Source organism: Lichenostomus cassidix, unplaced genomic scaffold, assembly GCF_008360975.1.
Source record: "Lichenostomus cassidix isolate B80296 unplaced genomic scaffold, HeHo_3.0 HiC_scaffold_851, whole genome shotgun sequence".
NCBI classification, from domain to species: Eukaryota; Metazoa; Chordata; class Aves; order Passeriformes; family Meliphagidae; genus Lichenostomus; species Lichenostomus cassidix.
The window spans coordinates 310,272-337,743 of NW_028147636.1; the positions used below are offsets into that span (position 1 = coordinate 310,272).

The 27,472-nt window shown below is 67.1% G+C and overlaps 5 protein-coding genes across 9 annotated transcripts; 1 reads left to right on the top strand and 4 right to left on the bottom strand.

Moving 5' to 3' along the window:
- Positions 1–1,742: 1,742 nt before the first annotated feature.
- B4GALT3 (beta-1,4-galactosyltransferase 3) lies at positions 1,743–7,826 on the top strand. 3 transcript variants are annotated; one of them, XM_085047750.1, is made up of 7 exons: positions 1,743–1,831; positions 2,369–2,764; positions 4,336–4,571; positions 6,262–6,452; positions 6,523–6,645; positions 7,169–7,273; positions 7,356–7,826. In XM_085047750.1, exons 2-7 carry the CDS (start codon positions 2,512–2,514, stop codon positions 7,720–7,722), a joined length of 1,275 nt encoding a protein of 424 aa, XP_084903876.1. In that variant the 5' UTR covers positions 1,743–1,831; positions 2,369–2,511; the 3' UTR covers positions 7,723–7,826. The 3 variants fall into 3 exon arrangements, with proteins under 3 accessions (XP_084903876.1, XP_084903877.1, XP_084903878.1); XM_085047751.1 differs by having other exon boundaries at positions 1,779–1,827; XM_085047752.1 differs by lacking the exon at positions 1,743–1,831 and adding an exon at positions 1,934–1,955.
- Positions 7,827–7,945: 119 nt separating this feature from the next.
- On the bottom strand, positions 7,946–14,242 carry PPOX (protoporphyrinogen oxidase). The gene is made up of 12 exons (XM_085047746.1): positions 14,073–14,242; positions 13,440–13,574; positions 12,465–12,580; positions 11,829–11,961; positions 11,172–11,316; positions 9,793–9,986; positions 9,324–9,384; positions 9,118–9,236; positions 8,914–9,030; positions 8,454–8,603; positions 8,316–8,358; positions 7,946–8,226 (listed from the first exon to the last, which is right to left on the bottom strand). Exons 1-12 carry the CDS (start codon positions 14,157–14,159, stop codon positions 8,090–8,092), a joined length of 1,437 nt encoding a protein of 478 aa, XP_084903872.1. The 5' UTR covers positions 14,160–14,242; the 3' UTR covers positions 7,946–8,089.
- Positions 14,243–14,644: 402 nt separating this feature from the next.
- Positions 14,645–20,286, bottom strand: USP21 (ubiquitin specific peptidase 21). 2 transcript variants are annotated; one of them, XM_085047744.1, is made up of 14 exons: positions 20,203–20,286; positions 19,179–19,234; positions 18,362–19,098; positions 17,273–17,332; positions 16,573–16,696; positions 16,375–16,486; positions 16,157–16,294; positions 16,010–16,074; positions 15,792–15,895; positions 15,593–15,679; positions 15,430–15,508; positions 15,201–15,308; positions 14,992–15,102; positions 14,645–14,907 (listed from the first exon to the last, which is right to left on the bottom strand). In XM_085047744.1, the coding sequence occupies exons 3-14, from the start codon at positions 19,088–19,090 to the stop codon at positions 14,654–14,656; spliced, it is 1,971 nt and encodes a 656-aa protein (XP_084903870.1). In that variant the 5' UTR covers positions 19,091–19,098; positions 19,179–19,234; positions 20,203–20,286; the 3' UTR covers positions 14,645–14,653. The 2 variants fall into 2 exon arrangements, with proteins under 2 accessions (XP_084903870.1, XP_084903871.1); XM_085047745.1 differs by having other exon boundaries at positions 14,758–14,907; positions 14,992–15,106.
- A 198-nt stretch (positions 20,287–20,484) lies between these two features.
- UFC1 (ubiquitin-fold modifier conjugating enzyme 1) lies at positions 20,485–24,226 on the bottom strand. Its single transcript, XM_085047763.1, has 6 exons — positions 24,065–24,226; positions 23,040–23,107; positions 22,088–22,151; positions 21,911–21,987; positions 21,061–21,151; positions 20,485–20,655 (listed from the first exon to the last, which is right to left on the bottom strand). The coding sequence occupies exons 1-6, from the start codon at positions 24,191–24,193 to the stop codon at positions 20,584–20,586; spliced, it is 501 nt and encodes a 166-aa protein (XP_084903889.1). The 5' UTR covers positions 24,194–24,226; the 3' UTR covers positions 20,485–20,583.
- An 891-nt stretch (positions 24,227–25,117) lies between these two features.
- Positions 25,118–27,241, bottom strand: APOA2 (apolipoprotein A2). 2 transcript variants are annotated; one of them, XM_085047765.1, is made up of 4 exons: positions 27,217–27,241; positions 25,879–26,086; positions 25,628–25,802; positions 25,118–25,533 (listed from the first exon to the last, which is right to left on the bottom strand). In XM_085047765.1, exons 2-3 carry the CDS (start codon positions 26,082–26,084, stop codon positions 25,676–25,678), a joined length of 333 nt encoding a protein of 110 aa, XP_084903891.1. In that variant the 5' UTR covers positions 26,085–26,086; positions 27,217–27,241; the 3' UTR covers positions 25,118–25,533; positions 25,628–25,675. The 2 variants fall into 2 exon arrangements, with proteins under 2 accessions (XP_084903891.1, XP_084903890.1); XM_085047764.1 differs by having other exon boundaries at positions 25,118–25,802.
- Positions 27,242–27,472: the final 231 nt, after the last annotated feature.

The window sequence follows — 27,472 nt, forward strand, 5'->3', positions numbered from 1 at the left end:
CCATGTCCCTGTGTCCCCATGTTCCTGTGTCCCCACATCCCTGTTTCCTCATGTCTCCATGTCCCCATGTCCCTGTTTCCCCGTCTCCTTTTGTTTCCATGTCCCCATATCATCGTGTTCCTGTATCCCTGTGTCCCTATGGTCCTGTGTCCCCACATCCCTGTTTCCTCATGTCCCCATGTCCCTATGATCCAAAATCCCCCCTCCCCTATCCCTGTGTCCGATATCCCCATACCCTTGTTTCCCACACCCCCAGAGTCCCTTGTCCCCTGTCCCCGCATCCCCCGGGGTGTCACCATTGCCACCGGGGCCATTTCCCCCCTCTCAGGTGGCCGCTGGCACCCCGGAGGGCTCCGGGCTGTGTGTCCAGGGCCGCTGTGTCCCCAGGGGCTGTGACCTTGCACCACGCCCCGGTGATCCCCGGGCACGAAGGGGGACACCACAGGGGGGTCCTACTGCCACCACCCCCGCTTTAAAGCCACTGTCCGCACAGCCGCGGTTACAGCGACACGGTGACAAGCCGGCGGCTGTCACCAACCTCCTGACCCGGGATTTTTTGGGAGCTCCCTGAGCCCAGGGCGCCTTCCCGGCGCTGCGGCGGCCGCGGGGACAGTCCCTGCTCAACGAGGGGCACGTCCTGGTCCCCTCCCCGCGCGACGTGGCGCTGCGTGGGGGGTGACACTGCGCTACAGCGGGGCCACCGCTGTCCCCGAGGTGCTGGCGGCGGGCGGGTGATGACCCCCGAGGGTCTGCCACAGCTTCTTCGAGCCGCGGGCACCCGGAGCCCCCCGGGGGTTCCGGGAGGAGCGGGAATCCCGACGGAGGGGACACGGAGGGACGTGAGCGGGGTGGCATCGCTGAATTTGGGTGTTTGTCACCCTCCGGTGCAGACAACCACGTCTACCTCAGCCCTTTCCCCCAGGCAGGACCCAGGGACTTCCCCGTGTCCCCTCCCGGCTGTAATTGATGGAGCTGTGGGGTGATGGGCACAGACACGTTCCCCAGTCTTCCCAAAAATAGGGCGTCACCAGCCTGGTCCGGAATGGGAGTTTACTGGGGTCTCCTGGAAACCCCACGGGGACAGGGGGACAAGAGGCACCGGGAGACCCCCCAGGGACGGGAGGACACGGGGACCACACTGAGCCCGGGGGATCTGGAAAGATCCCCACGGCAGGAAAGACACGGGAGCCGCGGGGACCGCAGGGGGATGGGGGACAGACGCGGCCAGGAGGAACCCCGCGGGGACAGGGGACACAGGGGTGGCAGAGAGCCCTTGGGGACGGGAGGACACGTGGGCTGGGGGTCTCATGGGGGACGGGGACACACGCGGCCGGGGGTCTGCAGGGGAATGAGGGACACACACGTGGCTGGATGTGACACGGAGGTCGAAGGGACACCCTGCGCGGGGCACACGTGGCCGGAGAGACACACGTGGCGCAGCCCCGCCCCCCAGCTCCGCCCGCCCCGCCCCCGCGCTCTGCTTCCGGCCCTGCGCCCAATCACAGCGCGTATTATCCGTGACGTCAGAAAGGGCGGGGCGATAAATAAATGGGCGTGGCCAGGCGCGGTTGCCGAGGCGACAGCGCCAGCTGTGACCACGCCCCCTCCAGCTGCTGGGGCTCCCCCGGGTCCTTCCGCGCCCCGCCCGGGGCTCACCGAGAGCCACCGGCGCCCTCCCGACCCCCAGAGGGAACCCCTCGGTGCCCCGCGGCCTCCCCCGCCCCGCCAGTCCGGTTCAACCGGGCCTTGACCCCGCCCCGTGACGTCATCACGCCGCGCCCCCCGCTCCAAGATGGCGGCGGCCGGGCGGGGCTGAGCCGGGCCCAGGCAGGTACCGGAGCCCAGCGGGAGGAACCGGGGCGGGGCGGGACCGGGGGGCATGAACTGGAGACGGGGGGAGGAATTACCGGAGGGGGGGGAAGGACCGGGACGGGGGCGGGCACCGCCGGGCCTAGGCGGGGACCGGGACCGGGGCTAGGGGGTTGAACCGGCGGGGAGCAGTTACCGGGGCCGGGAGTACTGGGGGGAAGAGGAAGTACCGCATCCGGGCTGGGCAGGACCGGAACCGGGAGTACCGGGGGAGGGCGGAGGGTTACCGGGCCGGGCGGTAACGGGTACCGGGGAGACGGTACCGGCGCCGGGCAGTTACCGGGAATGGGGGTACTGGGAGGGGGCGGCAGTACCGGGGCCGAGGACGAGCAGCTCCCGGTACCGGGGAGAGGCTGGGCGGGGGTAGAGCTGAGGTCGAGGCCAGGCATTTCCCGGTACCGGGAAGGATCTGAGCGAAGCCCTCATTTCCCGGTACCGGGAAAGAACCGCTCCATCTCCCGGTAACCCGGGCCACCTCCCTCCCCTCCTTTCCCCGCAGCCCCCGCCATGCTGCCCGGTGCCCTCGCCATGCTGCCCGGCTGTCCCCTGCCCCGGTTGGGCTGCTCTCCGGTGACCCGGACTGCTCTCCGGTGAACCGGGCGGCTCTCCGGTGAACCGGGCTGCCCTCCGGTTGGCCCCGCGATGCTGCGGCGGCTGCTGGAGCGGCCGTGCTCGCTGGCGCTGCTGGTCGGGTGCCAGTTCGCCTTCGTGGCGTACTTCTCGCTGGGCGGTTTCCGTAACCTCACGGCGCTGTTCGGCCGCTCCGCCGGCCCGGTGTTCGATTATTCCCGGACCCACGACGTGTACGCCAACCTCAGCCGCCTCGGGCAGCCCCGCGCCCCGCCGGATCCCGACAGACCGCTGCCCTTCTGCCCCGAGAGATCGCCGTTCCTCGGTGAGGCACCGGGAGGGGAAACCGAGGGGTTGGGGAGCGGGAGGGGATCACCGGTGGAAAGAACGGAGGTCTTGGGGGGAGGAACCGGGATGGGGAGGGAGCGGAGACCCCCGAGGGAATTAAATTGCCCCCCACACCGGGGGTGAACCGATCCCCCTCCCGGTAACGAGCCGGTGGTCTCCGGGGGAGGGACCGAGGACTGACCCCTCCCCTGGGGGGAAGGACCGACCCCCTCCCCGGGAAGGAGGACCGGTGTAACCGGTTCCCCTCCTCCTACCGGACAGAACCGGTTCCCCCCGGGGAGAGAAGCAGTGCCAGGCCGGGTGTCAGGGGTGGGGACAAAGGTGGGACAGCGCTGGGGTTACACATGATTTGGGATGGGGGACAAACCCTGGAACCCCCAGTTTGGGATGAGAGGGGAAAAACCCCTGGGACAGGGGGAACATGCCCTGGGAGCCCCCGTTTGGGACAGGGTGGGGACACTGTCCCAGGGTTCTCCCAGTTTGGGATGGGGGGGACATACCACTGGGACCCCTCCAGTTTGGGATGGGGTGACACAAAACCCCAGGATCTCCCAGTTTGGGATGGGAAGAGGAACACTCAGAGCCCAGTTTGGGACTGGGGAGTGACAAACCCCTGGACTCCCCCTGGTTTGGGACAGGGAGACACATCCTGGTCCCCCCAGTTTGGAGAAGGTGGGGGAAAAACCCCCAGGGCTGCCCTGGTTTGGGATGGGGGGTGACACACCCTGCCCAGTTTGGGATTTGGGGGGACAAACCCCTGAGAGCCCCAGTTTGGGATGGAGGCCACATTCCTGAACCCACTCCCATTTGGGGCAGGGGGGACAAAGCCAGCCCAGTTTGGGATTTTGGGGGACAAACCCCCTGGGCTCCCTCATTCTGGCATGGGGTGGGAGAAAAAGAACTCTGGACCACCCTTGGTTTGGGATGGGGAGTTGGGCATCCCAACAGTGAGAACAAACTCCTGGGTCTCTCCCCGGTTTGGGACAGAATGGGGACAAACCCCAGGGTCTCCCTGTTTTGGGAGGGGAACACTCAAAGCCCAGTTTGGGATTGAGGGAACAAACCCAGTCCAGTTTGGGATTGGGGAGAGACAAACCCCAAACCCCACTTGGTTCGGGATGGTCAGTTGGGCACACACAGCCCAGTTTGGGATTGAGATGGGGAACACACCCCGCCCAGTTTGGGATTGAGATGGTCAGTCGGACACACCCAACCCAGTTTGGGATGGTCAGTTGGGCACACCCAGCCCAGTTTGGGATGGTCAGTTGGGCACACCCAGCCCAGTTTGGGATGGTCAGTTGGGCACACCCAGCCCAGTTTGGGATGGTCAGTTGGGCACACCCAGCCCAGTTTGGGATGGTCAGTTGGACACACCCAGCCCAGTTTGGGATGGTCAGTTGGACACACCCAGCCCAGTTTGGGATGGTCAGTTGGGCACACCCAGCCCAGTTTGGGGTTGGGATGGGGAACACACCCACCCCATTCCAGCCAGGCTGGTGCCACCCCGCCCATGTCCCCACGATGTCCCCTGCTGTCCCCATCCCGCAGTGGGGCCGCTGACGGTGTCGTTCGCCCGAGTTCCCACTCTGGAGCAGATCCAGGCCAAGAACCCGGGGGTGCAGCAGGGGGGGCGTTACCGACCCCCCCTGTGCGAGTCGCGCTCCCGCACGGCTGTCATTGTCCCCCACCGCAACCGCGAGAGCCACCTGGGCCACCTGCTCTACTACCTGCACCCCTTCCTGCAGCGCCAGCAGCTGCACTACGGCATCTACGTCGTGCACCAGGTGGGCTCGGGGGAGTTGGGGGGCTTTGGGGGGTCCCCAGGAGGGGTTCATAGGGATTTGGGGGGTCCTCAGCAGTGCTTTATAGGGATTTGGGGGCTTCAGGATGGGTTTGGGGTGTCCCCAGGGTGGTTTGGGGGTTGCAAGGAGGGGTCCAGGGGGCTTTGGGGGTCCCAGGGTGGTTTGGGAGATCTCCAGGAGGCCTTCCAGGCATTTGGGGGGTTGAGGGGGCTTGGGGGTCCCCAGGAGGGGTCCATAGGGACGGGGGTCCTCAGCAGTGCTATAAGGGATCTGGGGGCTTCAGGATGGGTTTGGGGTGTCCCCAGGGTGGTTTAGGGGGTCGGAGGGGTTTATAGGGATTGGGGGGTTTAGGGGGTCTCCAGGGTGGTTTGGGAGATCTCCAGGAGGACTTCATAGGCATTTGGGGGGGGTTGAGGGGGGCTTGGGGGGTCCCCAGGAGGGGTTCATAGGGATTTGGGGGTTCCTCAGCAGTGCTTTATAGGGATTTGGGGGGTCCCCAGGGTGGTTTGGGAGGGTCGCAAGGAGGGGGTTATAGGGATTTGGGTGGTCCCCAGAGTGGTTTGGGTGATCCCAAGGAGGGGTTCATATGGATTTGGGGAATCCAGGGGGGTTTAGGGGGTCCCCAGGGTGGTTTGGGAGATCTCCAGGAGGACTTCATAGGCATTTGGAGGGGTTTGGGGGGGTCCCCAGGAGGGGTTCATAGGGATTTGGGGGGTTCAAGAGGGGTTTGAGGGGTCCCCAGGAGGGGTTCATAAGGATTTGGGGGGGTTTAGGGGGTCCCCAGGGTGGTTTGGGTGATCTCCAGGAGGGGTTCACAGGGATTTTGGGGTGTCCCCAGTGCTTCCAGTCCCTTTTCCCAACTCTCCAGGCTGGGAATTCCATGTTCAAACAGGTGAATGTGGGGGTTCATAGGGATTTGGGGTCCCCAGGGCAGGTTGGGGGTCTCCAGGGAAGGCTTGAAGGGGTCTGAAGGGTCCCCAGTGCTTCCAGCCCCCCTTTCCCAGCCCCCAGATTGGGAATTCCATGTTCAGCCAGGCAAAGCTGCTGAATGTGGGGGTTCAGGGGGGACTTGGGAGGTCCCCAGGAGGGATTTAAGGGATGTTTTGGGGTCTCCCCAGTTTTCCCATCCCCATTTCCCATTCCCATGCCAGGAATTCCACCTTTTAACCGTGTCAAGCTGCTGAATGTGGGGGTTCAGCGAGGAGTTCCCAGGATGGTTTGGGGTGTTCCTAGGAGGAGTTTTAAGGGGTTCAGGGATGTTTTGGGGTCTCCCCAGTTTTCCCAGCCCCATTTCCCATCCCCAGGCTGGGAACTTCACCTTTAACTGCACCAAGGTGCTGAACGAGGAGGGTCAGTGAGGAGTTCCCAGGATGGTTTGGGGTTTCCCCATGAGGATTTGGGGTCTCCCTGAGATATTTTGGGGTTTTCCCATCCCCATTTCCTGTTCCCATGATATTTTAGGGTCTCCCCAGGATATTTTGGGGTTTTCCCAGGCCGGGAACTCCACCTTTAACCACACCAAGCTGCTGAACATGGGAGTTCAGTGTAGGGGTTTAAAGGGTTTGGGGATATTTTGGGGTCTCTCCAGTAGGGTTTTATGGGGTTTGGGGATATTTTAGGGTCTCCCCAGGATATTTTGGGGTGTGTTTGGGACATTTTGGGGTTTTCCCAGGCGGGGAACTCCACCTTTAACCGCGCCAAGCTGCTGAACGTGGGGGTCAAGGAGGCTCTCAAGGACGAGGACTGGGATTGCCTCTTCCTGCACGACGTGGATCTGATCCCCGAAAATGACCACAACCTGTACACCTGCGACCCCTGGAACCCCAAACACGTCTCGGTGGCCATGAACAAGTTCGGTTACAGGTGGGGTGACGCTCTGGGGACAGCCTGGGGACACCTTGGGGACACCAGGCTCACTGTCCCCTGTCCCCAGCCTGCCATACCCGCAGTACTTCGGCGGTGTCTCGGCGCTGACTCCTGATCAATACATGAAGATCAATGGATTCCCCAACGAGTACTGGGGCTGGGGGGGCGAGGACGATGACATCGCCACCAGGTATGGCTTGGGGACACCGTGGGGACATCAAAGGGGCACTGGGGGACAGGGAGACAATCGTGGGGTTGTGGGGCTGCGGGGGTGAGGATGATGACATCGCCACCAGGTATGGCTTGGGGACACCAAGGAGACATGAAGGGAACACTGGGGGACTAACACCACTCCAGTCGTGGGGTTGTGGCACTGGGGGTGATGGCACCACAGGGGGGCTGTGCCCACCACGTTAGGGGACAAATCGGGGGGGTTTTGTCACATGGTGGGGACATGAGGGGTGTCCTGTCACACGGGGGGGACACATGGGGGGGTGTCACATCACACTGAGGGAGACATGAGGTTGTCCTGTTGCCCAGGGGGACAAATAGGGAGTGTCCCCATCTCCCCATTCCCTGTCCCCCTGGGGTGACACTGAACCACCAATCTCGCTGTACCCATGTCAGTGTCCCGATGTCACTGTGGGGGGGCTGTCCCCATCACCCCAGGGCTCTCCCTGTCCCCCCCCCCGGTGACATCGCTGTCCCCTCAGGGTGCGCCTGGCCGGCATGAAGATCTCCCGCCCGCCCGTGTCCATCGGTCACTACAAGATGGTCAAGCACAAGAGCGACAAAGGCAACGAGGAGAACCCCCACAGGTCCGGGCGGGAGGGCTCTGGGGGGCGGTGGGGACACCTCGGTGACATCTCAGTGACATCGGTGACGTTTTGGTGTCCCCAGGTTCGACCTGCTGGTGCGGACGCAGCGCATGTGGACGCAGGACGGGATGAACTCGCTGACCTACACGCTGCTGGCCAAGGAGCTGCGGCCGCTCTACACCAACCTGACGGTGGACATCGGCAGTGACCCCCGCGGGGGACATCGGGGGGCTCCCCGCGCCCCCCCCGGCAGCTCCAGCCGCTTCCGGGAGGAGATGCTGCGCAAACCCCCCCGCGGGGACCTGGCGGTGCCCTTGTTGTCATTGTCGCTGTCACCGCCCCGCCCGCCCACGGCCGCTGGCAACGGCACGGCGGCCCCGCCCCGAGGGGTGGGGACAGCGGGGACAGCGCGGGGGGACAACCAGAGCGTGGCACAGGGACCCCCGTGACCCCCTGAGCTCCCCCCGGTGTGGACTGTGGGCTGGGGGGAGCAGCCAGCCGGGGGGGCTGCTGGCCAGGGGGACAGGGGACACCTCCGGAAAGGGACACCCCCGGAAAGGGACACCCCCTGGGCAGGGGACACCTCCGGAAAGGGACACCCCCTGGACAGGGGACACCTCCGGGAAGGGACACGGGCTGAGCCGGGGGCTCGCCAGACCCTCCCCCGGGAGGTTTTTGGGATCCCCAACTCGGGCGCGCGGGTATTTATTCTATTTATGAGCCGCTCCCTGCACCTTTCTAAGGGTTTTTTTCAATAAAAAAATCACTTTGTTCTACGGCAGCGATGGAGGGGAGCCCGGGGGGGACCGGGGGGGGTCAGGATGGAGACCCCAAAATCTGCTCCACGGCCGCTCTGGCGCTGGCGATGCAGTCGTTGACTGAGACCCCCGAGTAGGAAGCGCCGATGAGGCTCAGGGGAAGCTGCTGCTCCTTCAGGAAGCGCTGGATTCGCTCTGGGGACAAGGACAGGGGTTGGGGACACCCGAGGGACAGGGGAGACCCCCGAGGGGACAGGAGATACCCCAACCCATGCCCCTCTTACCTAGGCGCTCCCAGTGTCCCAGCGTGTACTGGGGGATGCAGTCCTGGGGAAGGGGAGGTGACACAGGTGAGCCCCGTGTGACCCCACAGTGTCCCCAAAGCCCCGCAGTGTCCCCAAATCCCCCGGGGTGTCACCCACCTGCTGCACCCTGACGATGGCGCGGGTTGGGGTCCCCTCCAGCCCCAGGTGGTCCCGCACAGCCTGCCTGGCTCGGCGCAGCAGCAGCTCGGGGGTCACCGCCGAGGGATCCCCGAAACTCTGCCGGAACCAGGCGCCCCCCAGCATCACCTGGGGAGCAGGGAGACCCCGAGATTGGACCTGAGCGCCCCAAAATCATCCTTGAGGGTCCTGAAATTAACCCTGAGCCTCCAAAATCATCCCCGAGACCCGCGAAATCATCCCTGACACCCCCCCCAGTGTCCCTGTCACCCTCTGGTGTCCCTGTCACCCTGCATGTCTGTCACCCCGTAGTGTCCTTGTCATCCCCTCAGTGTCCGTGTCACCCACCGTGAGCCCCCCAAAATCATCCCTGTCACCCTCCCCAGACTCCCTGTCACCACTCAGTGTCCCTGTCACCCCCGATGTCCCTGTCACCCACCGTCAGCCGCACCGAGGGTGTCCCGGTGTCCCCGTCGTGCTCCGGAAATGCCACCGAGTCATAGACGATGCCCAGCAGCGCGGCGTCCTCCGACGATGGCACCAGGTGGCCAAACCCCTGCGGGACACAGGGCCAGATGGGGTCACCCCGGGGGCTTGGGGACACCCCCGGGGGTCAGGGGACAGCCGCGGGACTCCCACTGACCGTGACAGGCAGGGTGACCCCCTGGTACTGCAGGTTGACCACAGCCACGGACGCGGCCGGAATGCTCCGGAGCTCTTCGGCCAGCGGCTTTGCTTCGGCCGGCAGCGCCTCGGCCAGGGCTGGGGACAGCGGGGGACATCAGTGGGGACATTAGGGGACACGGGGGTGACCCTCCCGCCCCGCCGGACCCGCGGGTCTGGCCGTACCTGCGGCCGGGATGGCGCTGACCACATGGTCGGCGGTGATGGTGGCGTCGGGCAAGGTGAGCTGGGGGGACACGGAGCTGGGTGGGGACACTGGGGACACTGGGGAGAGGACTGGGGACACAGGGGAGGGGACTGTGGACGCTGGGGGCACGGGGAGGGGACTGGGGGACACTAGGAAAGGGGTCTAGGTAACTGGGAACGCCCCTGGGGCACTGGGGAGGGGACTGGGAGCACTGGGAAGAGGGTCCAGGTGTCCGGGGATCTGGGGACACTGGGGAGGGGACAGAGAGCAAGGTGGGGACACTGGGACTGGGGACACTGGGGAGGGGACTGGGGGGCACTGCAGAAGGGACCCAAGGGACGCTGGGGAGGGGACAGCACTGTGGGAAGGGGATGGAGAGTGGGAAGCAGAGGAGGGGACACTGGGGAGGGGACTGGGGGGACAGCGTGCCACCGCGAGTGTCCCCACCTGCCACTGGCCGCGGCGGTGGCACAGGTGCCTCAGGGGGGTGTGGCAGCGCAGCTCGGCGCCGCGCGGGGACACGAAGGCCACCAAGGCCCGCGCCAGGCTCTCCATGCCACCGCGCAGTGACCATTGGCTCCAGCGCTCCTCGCGCGCCCGCCGGACCAGCGCCGCCTCGGGAGCCCGCGGTGACACCGAGCCTGCGGGGACAGCGGCGGTGACAACGCGCGGGGGGCGCCGGGGGTGTCCCCATGGTGTCCCCACGGTGTCTCCCATCGCAGCACTCGCTGGATCCCGGTGACAGCCCCGCGGGATGGACCCGTCCAAGGGGTGGCACCGGCAGGTCCCCAAGGTGTCCCCCTGTCCCACTGCTCACCAGATGCCAGCACCAGCAGTGTCCCCCTCACACTGGGGTGACCCTGGGGTGTCCCCTTGTCCCATTGCCCACCAGATCCCAGTGCCAGCACCAGCAGGACAGACCCTTCCCTGAGGGTGACACTGTGTCCCCCTGTGCTATGGTGACCATTGTGATGTCCCCGGGGTGTCCCATCATGTACCAGTGCCAGCCCTGGTAGTGTCCCCTGGTGCTGTGGTGTCCCCAGGGTGTCCCCACAGTGTCCCCTTGTATCATGGTGTCCCTACAGTGTCACCAGTGTGTCCCCACCATGTCTGAGTGCCATCGCCAGAAGTGTCCCCACCATGTCTGAGTGCCATCGCCAGAAGTGTCCCCTTGTGTTGCCATGTCCCCACAGTGTCTCCAGGGTGTCCCCACATTGTCACCTTGTATTGTGGTGTCCCCCATGTGTCCCCACAGTGTCCCAGTGCCAGCCCCAGCCATGTCCCCTCATGCTGTGGTGTCCCCACAGTGTCCCTTGTATTGTGGTGTCCCCAGGGTGTCCCCACAGTGTCCTCGCTCTGTCCCTGTGCCAGCCCCAGCACTGTCCCCTCGTGCTGTGATGTCCCTACAGTGTCCCCAGGGTGTCCCCAGCATCCCCTTGCATTGTGGTGTCCCCAGTGTGTCCCCACACTGTCCCAGTGCCAGCCCCAGCAGTGTCCCCGCAGTGTCCCCACTGTGTGCCCTCATCCCCGCGGTGTCCCCCTAGTGTCCCCGCATTGTCCCCGCGGTGTCCCAGCATCAGCCCCAGCAGTGTCCCCTCATTCTGCAGTGTCGTCACACTGTCCCCACAGTGTCCCCACGCTGTCCCCAGTGTCCCCACCGTCTCCTAGTGCCAGCCCCAGCAGTGTCCCCTCATTTTGCCGTGTCCCCACGCTGTCCCCACCGTGTCCCAGCACCAGCCCCAGCAGTGTCCCCTCATTCTGCAGTGTCCCCACACTGTCCCCACGCTGTCCCCGCGCTGTCCCCAGTGTCCCCACAGTGTCCCCACCGTGTCCCAGCGCCAGCCCCAGCAGCACGGAGCCGCGGCGCCGCTCGGCCTGGAAGAGCGCGGGGAAGCAGGACCTGACACTGAGGGTGTGACTGTCACCCGCGAACACCCCGCGGCACAGGCTGTCCACTGCCACCTCGGCCACCTGCGGGGACAGACACAGCGACAGGGACAGTGTCAGGGACAGCAGGGACAGGGGACAGTGAGAGCAACAGCGGGGACAGTGATAGGGACAGTGGGGACAGTGGCAGGGACAGGGACAGTGATAGGGACACTGACAGGGACAGTGACAGGGATAGCGTGGACACTGACGGGGACAGCAGGGACAGTGACAGCGACAGGAACAGGGACAGTGGTGACAGGGACAGCAAGGCGTGGCCGGGCCCCACCCAGAGCACGAAGGCCCTGATAAGGCTGAGTAGGGTTTGGGGTGGGGGTATCGGGGTTTGGGGTGCAGTTATGGGGTTTGGGGTGAGGGTTTCAGGATTTGGGGTCAGGGCATCAGGGTTTGGGGTCAGAGTATCAGGATTTGGGGTGCAGCTATGGGGATTTAGGGTGGTGTATTGGGGTTTGGGGTTCTGTATCAGGACTTGGGGTCAGGATTTGGGGTTTGGGGTCACGGTTTGGGATTTGGGGTCCCACAGTTGCCACACCCACCTCGAGCCCGAAGCGGCGGCGGAAGAAGCAGTGCGCGCTCTCGTCCGGCGCTGTCCCTGCCGGTGTCACCAGGTCCTGCAGCCCACTCCAGAGCAGGGCCCGGGAAAAGGGGGGGACAGCCCGGAGTAACCCCCTGGGGACACAGGGTGACATTGGGGACACAGGGGACAGACCTCCGGGGACACAGAGTGATAGTAGGGACAGCCTGGAGCAGCCCCCTGGGGACACAGAGTGACATTGGGGACAGCCCGGAGTAACCCCCTGGGGACACAGGGGGACATTGGGGACACAGGGGACAGACCCCTGGGAACACAGAGTGACATTGGGGACACAGAGTGACAGTGGGGACAGGGAGTGGCACTGGGGACAGCCCGGAGTAAGCCCCTGGGGACACAGAGTGACATGGGGGACACAGGGGACAGACCCCTGGGGACAGGGAGTGGCACTGGGGACAGGGAGTGACATTGGGGACAGCCTGGAGCAGCCCTCTGGGGACTCGGAGTGACACTGGGGATAGTCCAGAGTAGCCCCCTGGGGACACCATGGGATCAGGGGTGGCACTGAGGTAAGAAGCTGGCACTGGGGCAGGGCGTGGCCCTGGGGACAGAGGTGGCCCTGGGGACAAGGGACACTGACCCCAGCCCCGAGGGCAGGCGGTGCAGAGCTCCCCCCAGGTAGAGGAAGCGATTTCGGGACGCAGGGTGATCCCTGGGGACAGCGAGGATGTCACCTGCCAGCCCCAGCTCCGACACCTGCGGGGACACCGGGGTGGCATTGGGGACAGGGGGACAGAGAGACCCCAGAATTCAGCCAGGGACCCCTAGACCACCGAACCCATCCAGAGACCCCCATAATCCACTCAGGACTCCTCTTTCACCCCAAAATCAGACCCAGGGACCCCCAGACCACTGAGATCCCCCAACGTCCACCCAGGGATTCCCCCTAGACCGCAGCACCCCAAAACCAGCCCCAAAAACCCCAGACCCCAACCCAAGAAAGCCCCCCAAGCTCCAGCATCCTGGGACCCCTCTGGCACCCCAAAGCCAACCTCTGAGACCCCGAACCCAGCCCCAGAGACCCCTCTGGCACCCTAAAACCAACCCCAAAGACCCCCCCAAATTGCCCCCAGCCCCCCACAGACCGCAGCACCCCAGGACCCTTCTGGAACCACAAAACAAGCCCCAAGGACCCCCAAACCCACCCAGGAACGCCCCACCCAAGCTCCAGCAGCCCGGGGACCCCTCTGGCACCCCAAAGCCAACCTCAGGGACCCCAAACCCAGCCACGGGGACCCTTCTGGCACCCCAAAACCAGCCCCAGGGACCCCAAAACTAACCCCAGGGACCATAAAACCACTCCTCTGGCACCCCAAGCCCAACCTCAGAGACCCTAAACCCAGCACCAGGGACCCTTCTGGCACCCCAAAACCAGCCACAGGAACCCCAAACCCACCCAGGGACCCCAAAACCAATGCCAGGGACCCCAAAACGAGCCCCAGAGACCCCAAAACGAGCCTCAGAGACCCCAAACCCACCCACAGACCCTTCTGGTACCCCAAAACCATCCCCAGGGACCCCAAACCCACGCAGGGACCCCCAAAGCCCCCCGTACCATGCGCAGGGTCTCTGCTCCCACCTCCCCGGCCGGCCGGACGCCCCTCGGGCCATGTTCGAACACAGCCCCCTCGGGGGTCCTGGTGCTCTGCAGCCACCCCCCGAAACGGCCACTGGCCTCCAGCAGGACCACCTGGGGAACACCAAAATCACCGGGGGATGGGGGAAACCGGGGGGATTGGGGTTTGGGGGGAGATGGGGGTCCCGGGGGGACTGGGAATCCTGAGGGACTGGGGGTCCCGGGGAAGCTGGGGGTCCTGAAGGGGGATTGGGGGTCTCACGGGGGATTGGGGGTCCTGGGGGTGTCGGGGGGCTGGGAGTCCCGGGGGTTGGGAACCCTGAGGGAACAAGGGGTCCCGAGAGGGGATTGGAGGTCTCGGGAGGGACAGGAGCGCCGGGGGAGGGCGATGAGGGTCACGGGGATGTCCCTGGGTGGGTTTTGGGGGTCCTTAGAGCCACGAGGCCACAGAGATCGGGGGGCACTAAAGGAACGAAGGTTCTGGAGGTTTCGGGGTGTCCCGAGCGGGGCTCGCTGACCCGGAAGGCTGCGAGTCCCACGGGAGCTCCGGTGGGAAGGAGGAAGGAGAGAGTGGGGGGAGATTCCGGGGGTCCCGCGGGGGTCCCTGCTCACCTTGGGCGGGCGGGGGGCTCGGAGCAGGTGGTAGCACGCCGCCAGGCCGCTGATCCCACCGCCCACGACGGCCACGGTCGGCGGCATGATGGAGCTGGGCCGGGCAGGGTCAGCGGGGCCACCGGGACCCCAAAACCCCCTCTGGCTCCGCGACCCCCGCGACCCCCGCGACCCCCGTTACCTCCAGCGCACCTGCCCCGCGTTAGCCCCGCTGGCCACGCCCCTTCCCGCCGGTTTAAATAGGAAGGGGCGGGGCTTGGCGGCGCTTGACCAATAGCGAGGCGCGGAGGGTTGATGGACAGGGCGCTGTGGCGGGCGGGAGCGCGCCGTGGGGAGAAGCTACGCCCTTCACCGTGACCACGCCCCCTTCCAGCAATCATCACTGCAGACCACGCCCATGTTCTAATCAACGCGTCAATCGAGCCACGCCCACTAAGCCACGCCCACTCATCAGCTGTCAATCTCAAGCCCCGCCCCACACTGTCTACGCTCATCTCAAACCCCGCCCCCTCAGCCAAGGCCACGCCTCCAGCCACGCCCCCCCAGAACTCCGCGCTTTTCGGGCTTTTTTTTAAATAAATTTATTCACAAAACCCCCCGGGGCCGCTCGGGCTGCCGCCGCTCCCCCCCGCGCCCCCCGTGCCGCCGCTCCCGAGGCTCCGGGGGGCTCCGGGGGGCTCCGGGGGGCTCCGGGGCAGGGGAGCAGCGCTTCCCCCGCCATCCCCCGAGGGTCCGGGGGTCTGCTCAGGCTCTGCGGCCGGGGGGCTCCTCCAGCTCGTAGAACAGCACGTAGCCCTCGCTGGACGGCACCTGGTTCTCGCTGATGGGCGAGACGCTGCGGGGAGACCCTCAGCGCCGGGCCGGGGCTCGGGGGGGCCCGGCGGGGCGGGGGGCGCGGGGCGGGGCGGGGGGCACTCACCGGGAGTCGTTGTAGACGCGCCAGCCGGCCGGGTCGCGGCAGAAGGCAGTGTAGTGACCGTAGTGGACACTGCCCGAGTGGTTGCACAGCGCGTAAAGGGTGTAGACGGGGCTGCCTGCGGCGGGGGGGGAGCGGGCTGAGACCCCTGGGACCCCCAACCACCCCTGAGACCCCAATCCACCCTAAAACGCCCCCCGGCCCCTCCTCACCCGCCTTCTCGCTGGCGAACTCGCGCAGGTTGAGCTGCTGCAGCGGGAAGTCCACGAAGACGGAGCATTTCTTGATGGAGTAGCGAGTGGTGGAGAACCGGTTCAGGTCTGGGAACGGTCAAGGGAAAACGGGGATGGAAGGGTGGTCCCACCCCCAAACCCAGGGACAGTTTTGGGGGTCCTCCCGGGGGTCTTCCTGGACCCCCCAGCACCGATTCCCAAAGGATACGGAGCACCAGGATGCGTGGGAAGCGCTGGATCGTCAACTTCTTCGTGCTCCGCGTCCTCTGCCGGCACTTGTCACACACCTGATGGGGACAGGGCGGTCAGCGAGGGGGCTGAGGGGACAAACTGGGGTCCGGGGGGTGTCACCGGGGGGTCCATCCTCTCACCGGGGCATTCTCAGAGTCCAGCTCCTCCTCCTTGGTGAAGAGGCTGAAGCAGTCGTGCAGCGAGACCTTCCCCCCGGCAAAGCTTTTCTGGAGGGACACAGGGTCAGGGGGGAATTTGGGGGGTCTGGAGGGTTTTGGGGGGTCTGGAGGTGTTTTGGGGGGGAATTTGGGGGGTCAGGGGACTGTGCCCCACCCCTACCTTTGGGATGGGCAGCGAGAGGTCGCAGAACACCTCGAAGGTGGTGGAGCGGTAGCCGCAGGCCTGGCACTTGAGGCAGCTCTTCAGCTGCCCCACGAAGAGATCTGGGGACAAAGGGGGTTCAGGGGGACACCCCCAGAAGTTTGGGGGTCAAGGGGGACACCCCCAGAGTTTTGGGGGTCCCAGAGAGGGGTGACACCCCCTTTCCCAGCGCTCACCCACGATCTTGCTGTCCTCCCTCTCCAGGTAGCGTTTCCACATCTGGTTGGCGCGTTCGTCGTCGCTGCCGGGGGGGGACACTTTGGGGTCAGCTGTCCCCAAAATTGGGGTTCCCCCAGCCCTTTCCAGGTGTTCCCAGCCCTCACCTGAGCGTCTCGGGGTCCTCCAGGGCCGGGGGTCTCCGCGTGTCCGACAGGATGCTGGGGGTGCGCCGGCCCTTCCTGTTGATCTCCACGTGCAGCCGGTCCATGAAGAACTTGAGGAACTCCTGGGCGTCCTGCTGGCTGCGGGGACAAGGACACGTCGTGCCCACCTCGCGGGGGTCCTAAAGTGTCCCCAGAGGTCCGCGGGGGGCTCATCTCACCTGTAGCCCGTGAAGGAGGGGACGTATTTCTGGAACACGGCCTTGAAGCGCCCGGGGTTGACAGCCTCGGAGGAGTCGGGGTGCCACAGGGCGGCGATGACATCGGCGAAGGCTGCGGGGACACTGCCGTGTCACCGCCCCTGGGGGGTTATGTAACACCCCGGGGGGGCTGCGGGAGTTCTGGGGGGTCTGTCCCACCTTCGGTGAGCTCCTGGGGGGCGCGGGGGCCGGGGGGCTGCTCCTGCTGGAAGTCCCGGCGCAGGCAATAGTCCCGCAGAGGTTTGGTGCTGCTCAGGCACTGCAGCACGGCGTTCATGAAGCACTGCGGGGACAAGGGGACATCCTGGGGGAGCCACCGCGGCCTGGGGGGTCCTCAGGAGTGTCCCCCGCTGTCCCAGGTGTCCCTGGGGAGGTGATGGCCCCAGCTGGACAGGCACGGTGAGGCTGGGGGACCCCGAGGTGACTCTGAGGTGACAGCTGGGGACACCAAGGGGACCCCAGGTTCCTCCCACGGCCCAGGACAGAGGGACAGGAGGGCTGGGGACATGGGGACCGTGCTGTGGGGCTGGGAGAGCTCTGGGGATGTGACATCTCAGCAGGACAGAGGGACAGGACCCCAGCCACTGAGCCCAGGGGACTCTGAGGTGACCCAGGGGACTCTGAGGTGACCCCGAGAGGACTCTGAGGTGACCTAGGGGACCCTAAATCCCTCCTGCAGCCCAGGATGGAGGGATGGGAGGGCTTGGGGAGCTCCGGGGATGTGACATCTTATCAGGACGGGAGGACAGGACCCCAACCACTGAGCCCGGGGGACCCTGAGGCGACCCAGGGGACCCCAAACCCCTCCCACGCCCCAAGCCAGAGGACCACGAGAGGCCAGCTGGCCACGGCCACTCACCGTGTTGCCCAAATTCCTGAGGCCGACGTGGCCCGAGCCCAGCAGCAGCGTGTGGTGGGTCTGTGGGGACAGCGAGCGACAGGCGGTGAGCCGCGCCCCCGCCGCCCCGTCCCCCCGGCCGTCCCCCGGCGGTGGCTTCACCTCGCCGGTGACCAGCAGCAGCCCCATGACCGCCGTGTGCACCACGGACTCGGAGATGTCGGTGGCGCGGCCCTGGAGCTCCCGCCGGGTCACCAGCGAGCGGTGCAGCTTCCGCGGCAGCTCCACCAGCGTGCCTCCCTGCAGCCCCGGCATGGTGGCACCGGCACGGCTCCGGGTGGCCCTGCGGGGACGGGTGGCACCGCTGCCGGCCACCGGCGTGTCCCCTCCCCCTCAGCTCATTAGCTGATCCGATTCCCCCGGCTATTCTGGGCCGCGCGGGAGGCTCATCCCGGGGGGATTAATTAGCCGCAGCCGCCCCGGGGGACAGCGGGAGCGCCGAGGTAAACACCCCCCAAAAAAGCCCCCTCCTCATTTTGGACCGAGGGGTGGCAGGGGCTTGGCGGGGCTGGGGGACCCCCGGTGGCACCGCTGGGGACATCCCGCGGGGGGACAAGGCGGTGTCATCGAGCCGCGGTGGGATTTGGGGGATTACGATCGCCCCACACGTGGCCGGGCAGGTGAGGGATGGAGCGGGGGGGAGGCGGATGCGGAAATGGGGAGGGCACCGGTCACTCCTGGTCACCTCAGTGCCACCCCAGTGCCACCCGGATGGCAGCGGTCACCTCGGGACCAGCAGGCAGCAACCAGCCACCCCCGGTCCCCTCGGAGCTAAGGGGGACAGCAAGGCCACCCTGGAGCTGTGGGGGACAGCAGCGACCCCCCCAGAGCCGTGGGGGTCCCCAAAACAGGACTGGAGCGGGGACAGGTGAGACCACCACCACTGTCCCACCCTGGCGATGTCACTGACCCCGAGGCTGGGGACACTGCGGAGATCTCAACACATCCCCACAGCTGGGGACAGCATGGGGGTTCTCAACACGTCCCTGAGCTTGGGGACACCGCGGGGACCTCGCCACGCCCCCCGGCCGCCCCACCCGAGGCTCTTACGGCGGCCGCTTTGTCCTCGGTCCGGCCGGGCGCGGGGCTGCCGGGGCCGTGGCCGTACGGAGGGTCCGTGCGGGCGCGGGGGACACCCTCGGGTCGCACGGACAGCAGCGGCGGGGTGGCCTTGCCGTCGGGCCCGGCGGCCACGGTGACCCTGCGGAGCGACGAGCTCCTCCGGAGCGCCAGCGCGCCGGCGCCCAGCGGGTGCCCGCAGTCCCTGAGCACCAGCCGGCTCAGCGCCACCGCCACGTCCTCGGCGCGGCTGGGGACACCGCCGCCACCTCCGCCGCCGCCGCCCTGGCTCAGGTCCCCGATGCTGATGGATTTGGAGCGGGCCAGGTTGCTCCGGCGGCGCTCGGCCGCGCTGGGCAGCGAGAAGGAGGCGCTGCCGGGCACCTGCGGGGCTCCGCCGGGCACCCGCACGCCGTGATCGCCCTTCACCGGCCCGCGGCGGCTGCCCGGCCCGCGGCACGGCACGTCCCCGCGCTTCGCCGCCCGGCCCCGCTCCAGCTCCAGCTTCTTGGGGCGGGGGTCGTCGGGCGGCGGCGGGGGCCGGGGGGGCAGCAGGCGCAGTTTGGGGGCCGGGGACAGCCCGTTGGGGGCCGCATGGCGCTCCTGGCTCAGCGCTCGGTGGCCGCTGGGCAAGCGGGAGCCCGCCCGGGGCTGAGCGGTCACCACGGCGCCGCCGGGGTCCCTGGCGCGGCCCAGGCGGTGCTCCGAGGCCTGGGGCATGGCGGGGCCTGCGGGGACACAGCGACAGGGTGGTGACACGGGTGGCACCGCGGCGGGGAGGGGACGGGGGAGGGGAAGGAGGACCTACCTGCTCACAGCCCCGTGCGCCCGGCGGCCGGACACAGCGTCCCGTCGGCGGGGGCCCTGCGGGGGGAGGGGGGCAGGGTCACCGCGGGGAGCCCAAAACCTCGGGGGGACCCCAAAACCTCGGGGGGACCCCAAAACCTCGGGGGGACCCCCCAGCCCGGTGCCAGGCTCCCGGGAGGTCACACCGAGGTTTGGCATCGCCAGGAGCTGCTTCATGCTGGCTGGGGAAGGGGGACAATCCCGGGCGGGCCGGGGGACAATCGGGGACCCCCCAGCCCTTTACAGCGGGGAGCCCCAGCCCCTTGCCAGGCTCCCGGTCGGTCACGGAGGGTTTGGACCACCGGAGCTGGGTCACTCCCAACCCGGGGGATGCCCCGGTGAGGATGGGGGAGCCCCGGGCTGAGGCTGCCGGTGCCCGGTGCACCCCGGGGGGTGAGGGGTGTCCCCGGAGGGTTGGGGGCTAACCCCCGGGATGGGGAGGGGGATGCTGCGGGACCCCCGAGGCCTTGGCCGGGCAGGGCTCGGTAGGGGCGGCCAGGCGGCTGGAAAAGCCTCCAAATCCCCGCGCCCCGCGGTGCAGCCCCCTCCCCAGCCCTATCCCGGACCCCCTGCACCATCCCGAGCCTGCCCCGCGCCCCCCGCCCCAAGCCGGGCTCCTCCCCAGGGGCTCCCCGCCGTGCCCGCAGCCCCCTCCCCAAACCCCTCCCGCTCCCCCATCCCCCGGAGCCCCCCGCCCCCCGCGGCCCCGCCCCCCTCTCCCGGCCCGGGGTCCCTTACCGGGGGTGTCCCCTGCCCCCCCCTCCCCGCACCCTCTCCCCACCCCTCCGGCAGCCCCCCGTGCCCGCAGCCCACCCCCCAAACCCCTCAGGCCCCCCCCGCCCCCCGGGGCCCTGTCCCGCACCGCCCGCCCGGCCCCGGGGCTGCCCCGGGGGGTGTCCGCTGTCCCGCAGCCCCCCCAGCCCGCACCGGCAGCCCCCCAGACGCCCCCCGCCCCTCCCCGGGGCTGCCCCCCGGTCCCCCCGCACCTCCCGCGGGCCGCCATGGCAACAACTCCCGCCGCACCCGCCGCCATCTTTGATCCTCCCCGCCCGGCCCCGCCCACCGCGGCCTCAACGCCCGCTCTGCGCATGCGCCGACCGCTAGCCACGCCCACAGCGCCACGCGTCGCCATGGAAACCGCGCGGCGTCTTAAAGGGACAGCGACCGTGTGGGGTTTCTGTAGGGTCGCGGTTCTGGGAAGGACCCCGCGGGTGTTGGGGGCAAATCCCCGCCGCGATGTCCCCAAAATAACAAAGCGGAACGAAATCGGGGCTGAACTGTTTATTGGGGAGCAGCAGCGAAGCGGTGGGAGAAGATGGGAGGGGTGAGGGTAACTCGGGGCGGGTGACACCCCAAAGTCCCCTGGGTCACTTGTCCTTGTGCTGGATGAGGCCTTTGGCGATGAGGTCGGGGATCTCCACGGCCAGCCAGGGACCCAGCTGAGGGGACAGGGGTCACTGCCGTGGGTGACACTCCCATAATGTGTCACCACCCCCTCAGGGTCACAACCCCTTGCTCCCATGGGTGACAGCCCCTCCTCAGTGTCACACCCCCCCAACGGGTGACAAATCCCCTGGTGTCACCCCACACCCCCCACCGAGTGACACCCCCCACCCCGTGTCACATCATCCCCCCAAAAGGTGACAATTCCCCCCCAAAAGGAGTCACACCTCCCATACTGGTGACACCCCTCAATGTCACCTCCCCCCCGCCATGGGTGACATCCCCATCCCCTACGGTGTCACCTCTCCCCAGCGCCATCCTCCCTGTCCTCCCCCACAGGTGACAACACCCCCTCAGTGTCACATGGGTCACCCCCCCCCCCAATGTCACCCCCCACTCACCCCCAGGGCCATCAGATGGGCCAGCCCGAATTTGGGGACATTCCTGGCCCAGAGGGGCTTGAAGTGGTCACTGAGGCAGATCTTCCCCCCTCTGTGGGGACAGGGACCTGTCACACCCCCTGGGACCACCCGGGACCCTCCCCAACCTCGGGACACCCCTGAGGAGCCCCCAGACCACCTTATGGGACAGCAGAGGCCCATCAGCCCCCCTGGGACCACCCAGGACCACCCCTTGTGACCCCCTAAGCCTCAGGACCCCCACAGGATGCTCTCCAGAGTCACCCCAAACCCTGGTGGTCCTCAGGACCACCCCTAAACCCCCCCCAGCACCAGAACCCTTCACTGGACCTCCCCAGGACCCCCAAAGCCCTGAGACCCTCCCCTGGACCCCCCCTTTAGGACCTCCCACCCATGGGACCCTCCCCAGGAGCACCCCCAAAACCCCCACAGCCTTGGGACCCTTCACTGAACCCCCTCAGAAGCCCCCCCAGCCCCCCAAGCCTCAGGATCCTCCAACCCTGAGCCCCTCCCCAGGACCATCCCTCAAAACCCCGGTACCTTTCATGGGCCCTCTCCCAAGGAACCTTGGACCCCCAGGAGCCCCCCAGAATGAGGGACCCCCCAGGAGCCCCCCCAGAACACTCCCCGAGCTTCAGAAACCCCCCCAAGACCCTCCCGAGAACCAGTGACCCCCCAGGAGCCCCCCAGAACCAGGGACCTCCCAGAAACCCCTGAGGCTAAGAACCCCTCAGAACCCCCAGACCCTCTCCAAGAGCTCCCCCAGGAATCCCGAAGTTCAGGAAACCCCAGGACCCCAAAACCAGGGACCCCCAGGACCCCCCAGACCCACCGGTACATCTTGGCCGTTTTCCCGTCCAGCTCGGGGATGGCGATTTCGGGGGCAGTGCCCGGGTAAGTCACCGGGATCTGGGGGGGCCGGGGGGGGGTCAGCATCCCCTGTGACCCCCCTGAACCCCGAGACCCCCCTAGAGACCCCCCCAGGACCCCCCCGGGACCCCCCACTCACCTCAAACTCGATGTTGAACTCGTACTTGAGCAGCTCATGGATGTACCAACACCTGCCGAACCACCTGCAGCACATTTTGGGGGATCCCCGAGAACCCCTCAGCGCGGGGACCCCCCCAGGGCAGCCCCCCAGGGACCCCCCCCACACCCCTCAGCCCCGGGGAACCCCCTCATCAACCGAACAGCCCCCCAGGACCCCCCATGTCCCCCAAACCCGGGACCCTGAAGTGCACCTGAGCAGCCCCCAGGGTGGGCTCAATCTGAGGGACCCCTCCCCCTGGGACCCCCATTTCCCTCGGACCCCCCTGGGGCACTTCAATAGCCCCCCAGGAAGCCCCCCCGTGTCCCTAATCCTGGGGATCCCACTGGTCACTGGAGAACCCCGGGGAGGAAGGAGTCTCAACCTCAGGGACCCCCAACATCACCTCGGCAGCCCCCCAAGGTCCCTCCACCCCCTTCAATCCTGGGGACCCCCTGGGGCACTTCTGCAGCCCCCCCATTTCCCTCGGACCCCAGGACCCCCACCCCGGTGGCATTTTGGGGGCGCAGGACCCCCAGTCTGATCCCCCACACCCCTCAGTCCCGGAACCCTCCAGTCACTGGAGCAGCCCCGGGGAGGAAGTTCCTCAATCTCGGGGACCCCCCGGTCACCGGAGCAGCCCCCCAGGACCCCTCAGTCCCGCGAACTCCCCCTGGTGTCAATCTGGGGGCTCAGGACCCCCAATCCTGACCCCTGGACCCCCAATCCTGACCCCGGGACAACAAATCTTCACCCCGGGACCCCAAATCCTGACCCCAGGACCCCCAATCCTCACCCCAGGACCCCAAATCCTGACCCCAGGACCCCCAATCCTCACCCCAGGACCCCAAATCCTCACCCCAGGACCACCCCCCTCCCGGGCTGGGGGTCCCGCTGTGCCCCCCGGGGGGCCCGGCGCCCCCTCCCCACGCACCGGGTGCCCTCGGGGTTGGACTCGAGGCGGAACCAGTCGGTGTCGGCGCGTTTGTTGTTCTCCACGTACTGCGGGGGACACCGAGGGGACACCGGCGTCACCGGGGGACATCGGGGGACACCGGGGGTGACAGGAGTGGGGGGAGCAGTGCGGGACACCGTGGGATATTGGGGGGACGCGGGTGACAGCGGGGGTGACATCAAGAAGGATTCGGGAGGGAATGGCGGGGAGGGGATGAGGGGGACACTGGGGGACACCGGGGGGACACCGGGGGGACAGGGCGGGAGGTCGTGGGAAACTGGGGGGCCGGGGTGGCACCGGGGGGTGACACCGGGAAGGAGTCGGGGGAGACACCCGGGAGGAGATGAGGGGGTCACCGGGGGTCACCGGGGGAGACAGTGCGGGACACCGTGGGATATTGGGGGGACGGGGTGACACCGGGGGATGACACCGGGAAGGATTCGGGGGGGAGACACCGGACAGGGACACCGTGAGCACGGAGGGGACTCACGGAGGGACACCGAGAGGGATCAGGGGACACCGGAGGGGACAGCTGGGTGGGCTGAGGGGGAAGAGGGGACACTGATGGGGACACCGATGGGGACACCAGGAAGAACTCGGGGAAGAGACCGGGAGGACAGGGGGACACCGGGAGGGGACAGTTTGGGGGGTGAGCCAGCAGGGGAGGTGACAGCACGGGAGGGGACACCGAGGGGACAGCGAGGGGGACAGCGGGTGGGACACACCGGGGATACCGAGGGGAATCACGGGGGGAACAGTGGACGGTGACATCAGGAGGGATCCGGCGGGACACCGGGGGGACACCGGGGGGATCGGGGCGGAGTGACACCGTGAGGGACAAGGGGGGTGAGGGCAGCGGGACAAGACCGCGCGGTGACACCGAGGGGAATGAGACACCGAGAGACACCGGGAGGGTGATAACGGGGAGGAACCGTGAGGGAACAGCACCGGAGCCGGGAAGGAGCCGTGAGGGGACACGACGCTGCCAGGCCCCGCCGCCCCACCTGTATGAGCGCCCGGTACTCCTCGCGCAGCCGCTCAGCCCAGCCCTCGCGGTCCCGCGGCCCCGCCGGCGCCCTCAGCAGCGGCAGCTCCGCCACGGCCCGCCGCGCCGCCGCCTCCGCCGCCGCCATGGCCCGGCCCCGCCATGCCGCCCCGCCGGAAGTGACGTGGCGCCGCAGCCGCGCGCCGCGCCGGCATGTTGAGGGAGGGAGAGGTGGGGTGACGTCATGGCCGCCATGTTGGTTAAGGGCACGTCCGGCGTGTGAGGCTGAGTTGTGCCGCCATGTTTGGTGCTGGCAGCGGGGAGGGAGGTGGTCGGGGCTCAAGTGGGCTCGGGGCTTCCCCCGGACCGGGGACACCCCAGAAATGGGGGAACCCCCCAGAAATAGGGAAACCCCCCAGAAACAGGGGAACCCCAGAAACGGAGACACCCCCGGAAACAGGGACACCCCCAGAACCAGGGAAACCCCAGAAACAGGGAACCCCCCAGAAATAGGGAATCTCCCCGGAAACGGGGACACTCCAGAAATAGGGACCCTCCCAGTCCCACTGACACCCCCCAGAAACAGGGAAACCCCCAGAAACAGGGACCCTCCCAGTCCCACTGACACCCCCAAAAACGGGAACCCCCCAGAAACGGGGAAACACCAGAAACAGGGACACCCCCAGAAATAAGGAAATCCCCAGAAATAGGAGAACCTCCAGCACCAGGGACACCCCAGCCCCACTGACACCCTCTCAAAGCCCCAAGGAACTGCCCACAGTCCCTCCAGCCCCAATGACTCCACAGCCCCAGGGACCCCCCAGTACCAAGGACAGCCCCCAAACAGACCCAGAGCCCTCCCCTCACCCCACTGACACCCCCAGAACCAGGGAAACCCCCCCCAGTAGCACCAGGGACCCCCACAGTCCCCACTGACACCCACAGCCCCAGGGACCCCCCTCTGGCTCCACAGCCCCCCAACTCCAAGGACACACCCCCCACCCGCCCCCCGGCCCCCAGAACGCCCCCCAAAGCCCCGGGGAGCCCCCCCACTCCAGTCCCGAGGACGCTGTGGTGGTTCAGGGCTTTATTGGGGTTCTGTGACAGGCTCAGGGCTGTGCTGGGGGCTCCGAGCTCGGGGGGCTCAGGGCTGGATTGGTGGGTGGGGGGCTCAGGGCTGTGGCCGGGGTGGGGGGCTCAGGATCTCTCAGGGCTCTGGTGGAGTTTGGGGTGAGGGGTCTGGGATGGGGGGCTCAGGGCTGTGTCAGGGATAGCACGGTGGGCTCAGGGCTGTGTTGGGGTCCATCCCGGTGGTCTCAGGGCAGTATCTGGGTCAATCCCGGGGGGCTTAGGGCTGTATTTGGGTCCATGCAGGGGTCTCAGGTCTGTGTCCAGGTCTATCCCGGGGGTCTCAGAGGGTCTCAGGGCTGTATTTGGGTCTGTCCTGGGGGTCTCAGGAGGTCTCAGGGGGTCTCTGGGCTATGTCAGGTCCATTCCGAGGGTCTCAGAGGGTCTCAGGGCTGTATTTGGGTCAATCCCGGGGATCCCAGGAAGTCTCAGGGGGTCTCAGCTCTGTGTCCAGGCCCACCCCGGGGGTCTCAGGCCTACACCCGAGCCCACCCCGGGGGTCTCAAGGGCTCTCCCCCTGCCCCTCGCCCTTGCCCAGCTGCAGCAGGGACGAGAAGAGCCCCAGCACGTTGCTGCGCAGCTCCCTGGCCAGCGGTTCCAGCTGTTTGTTAGCCCGGTCCAGGTACTCCCTGCGGGACACGCGGCCGTCAGCGGCACGGGGGGGTCCCGGGGGGGTCCCGAGCCCCCCGCCCGAGCCCCCCGTACTCGGCCTGGCTGCGCAGCTCCTCCGCCCGCAGCTTCTGCGGCAGCTCGCGGGTCATGAAGTCGGAGAAGCTCTGGAAGTGGCGAGTGAGGAAATCCTCGGTGGCCGCGGGCTCGGAGCCCTCGCCCGGGGCTTCCCGGCGGACCAGCGCGGCCCCGAGGCGGCCGGCGACCAGCAGCAGCAGCAGGGTGGCCAAGGGGACCTTCATGGCTAGTGGGGACGGCGGGATGGGGTTTGGGGAGGTGTGTGACAGTGCCAGCCCATCCCTGAGTGCAGCCCGACAGAGCTTCCGAGCTTCCAACCCCATCCCGACCCTACAGAGCTTCCAACCCCATTCTGCCTCATCCCAGCCCTACAGGAGTTTCCAATCCCATCCAACCCCATTACCACCTTACAGGACCTTCCAACCCTATTCTGCCTCATTCCAGCCCGACAGAGCTTCCGAGCTTCCAACCCCATTCTGCCTCATCCCAGCCCTACAGGAGTTTCCAATCCCATCCAACCCCATTACCACCTTACAGGACCTTCCAACCCTATTCTGCCTCATTCCAGCCCGACAGAGCTTCCGAGCTTCCAACCCCATTCCCACCCTACAGGAGTTTCCAACCTCATTCTGCCTCATCCTAGCCCCACAGGAGCTTCCAACCCCATCCCTGCCCCACAGCCCCATTCCCACCCTACAGGACCTTGCAACCCCATCCCACCCCATCCTGACCCTACAACCCCATCCCGTCCCATCCCAATCCTACAGGACCTTCCAACCCCATTCTGCTCCATCCCTGCCCCACAGCCCCATCCCGACCCTACAGGAGTTTCCAAACCCACCCCATTCCTGACCCTCAGTGGGGATGTGTCCCCCCACACCCCATTCCAGCCCTACAGGAGTTTCCAACCCCATCCCAACCCTCCAAGACCTTCCGAACCCATCTCACCCGATCCCAGCCCCACAGAACCTTCCGAACCCCATCCCGCCCCATCCCGCCCTCCCTCCGCCCCATTCCAGCCCCACAGCTCGGATCTTCCTCCCCCTCATTCCACATCCCAATCCCTGCCCCACATCCCTGTCCCAATGTCCCCCACTGCCCCACACCCCAATTCCGGCCCCACATCCCTGTCCCAATGTCCCCATCGTGTCCCAAAAACCCCCTCCCAACCCCACAATTCTCCTCATCCCTGCCCCACACCCCAAACCCTACCCCACACCCCTATCCCAATGTCCCCCACTGCCCCACATCCCTGTCCCAATGTCCCCCCCGTGCCCCAAACCCCCTCCCAACCCCAACCCCCTCCCAATCCCTGCCCCACACCCCAATCCCTGCCCCACACCCCCCGGCGCTCACCTGGGCAGGTAGCTGCAGTTTTGGGGTTTCCTCCCTCCGCCCTCGTTTTTATCCCCCCGCAGCCCCGCCCCCGGCTGGGCAAACACGGCGGCCGAGGGACAGCGCCCCTGTCTCCCAACCCCGCCGATCCCCAACCCCCCGGCCTGTCCCCAATCCCCCCCCGGCCTGTCCCCAACCCCCCGCCTGTCCCCAATCCCCCCCCGCCTGTCCCCGTGTCCCCAAGGGCGGGGAGGGGACGATGGCCCCGGGATTTGGG

Bases quoted from the DNA above. Each gene is read 5' to 3' on its own strand.
- B4GALT3 (XM_085047750.1), top strand. From the start codon at position 2,512: ATGCTGCGGCGGCTGCTGGAGCGGCCGTGCTCGCTGGCGCTGCTGGTC. The intron at 4,572-6,261 runs GTGGGCTCGGGG...GGGTTTTCCCAG, and splicing joins GCATCTACGTCGTGCACCAG to GCGGGGAACTCCACCTTTAA. The intron at 7,274-7,355 runs GTCCGGGCGGGA...TGGTGTCCCCAG, and splicing joins AACGAGGAGAACCCCCACAG to GTTCGACCTGCTGGTGCGGA.
- PPOX (XM_085047746.1), bottom strand. From the start codon at position 14,159: ATGCCGCCGACCGTGGCCGTCGTGGGCGGTGGGATCAGCGGCCTGGCG. The intron at 13,575-14,072 runs GTGAGCAGGGAC...GGTGTTCCCCAG, and splicing joins GAGCCCCCCGCCCGCCCAAG to GTGGTCCTGCTGGAGGCCAG. The intron at 12,581-13,439 runs GTACGGGGGGCT...GTGTCCCCGCAG, and splicing joins GAGCAGAGACCCTGCGCATG to GTGTCGGAGCTGGGGCTGGC.
- USP21 (XM_085047744.1), bottom strand. From the start codon at position 19,090: ATGCCCCAGGCCTCGGAGCACCGCCTGGGCCGCGCCAGGGACCCCGGC. The intron at 15,896-16,009 runs GTGAGCGCTGGG...CTTTGTCCCCAG, and splicing joins GGAGGACAGCAAGATCGTGG to ATCTCTTCGTGGGGCAGCTG. The intron at 15,680-15,791 runs GTAGGGGTGGGG...GTGTCCCTCCAG, and splicing joins TCTCGCTGCCCATCCCAAAG to AAAAGCTTTGCCGGGGGGAA.
- UFC1 (XM_085047763.1), bottom strand. From the start codon at position 24,193: ATGGCGGCGGCGGAGGCGGCGGCGCGGCGGGCCGTGGCGGAGCTGCCG. The intron at 22,152-23,039 runs GTGCGTGGGGAG...AATGTGCTGCAG, and splicing joins TCCAACCCCGAGGGCACCCG to GTGGTTCGGCAGGTGTTGGT. The intron at 21,988-22,087 runs GTGAGTGGGGGG...CGGCCCCCCCAG, and splicing joins AGTTCAACATCGAGTTTGAG to ATCCCGGTGACTTACCCGGG.
- APOA2 (XM_085047765.1), bottom strand. From the start codon at position 26,084: ATGAAGGTCCCCTTGGCCACCCTGCTGCTGCTGCTGGTCGCCGGCCGC. The intron at 25,803-25,878 runs GTACGGGGGGCT...CGTGTCCCGCAG, and splicing joins GAGCTGCGCAGCCAGGCCGA to GGAGTACCTGGACCGGGCTA.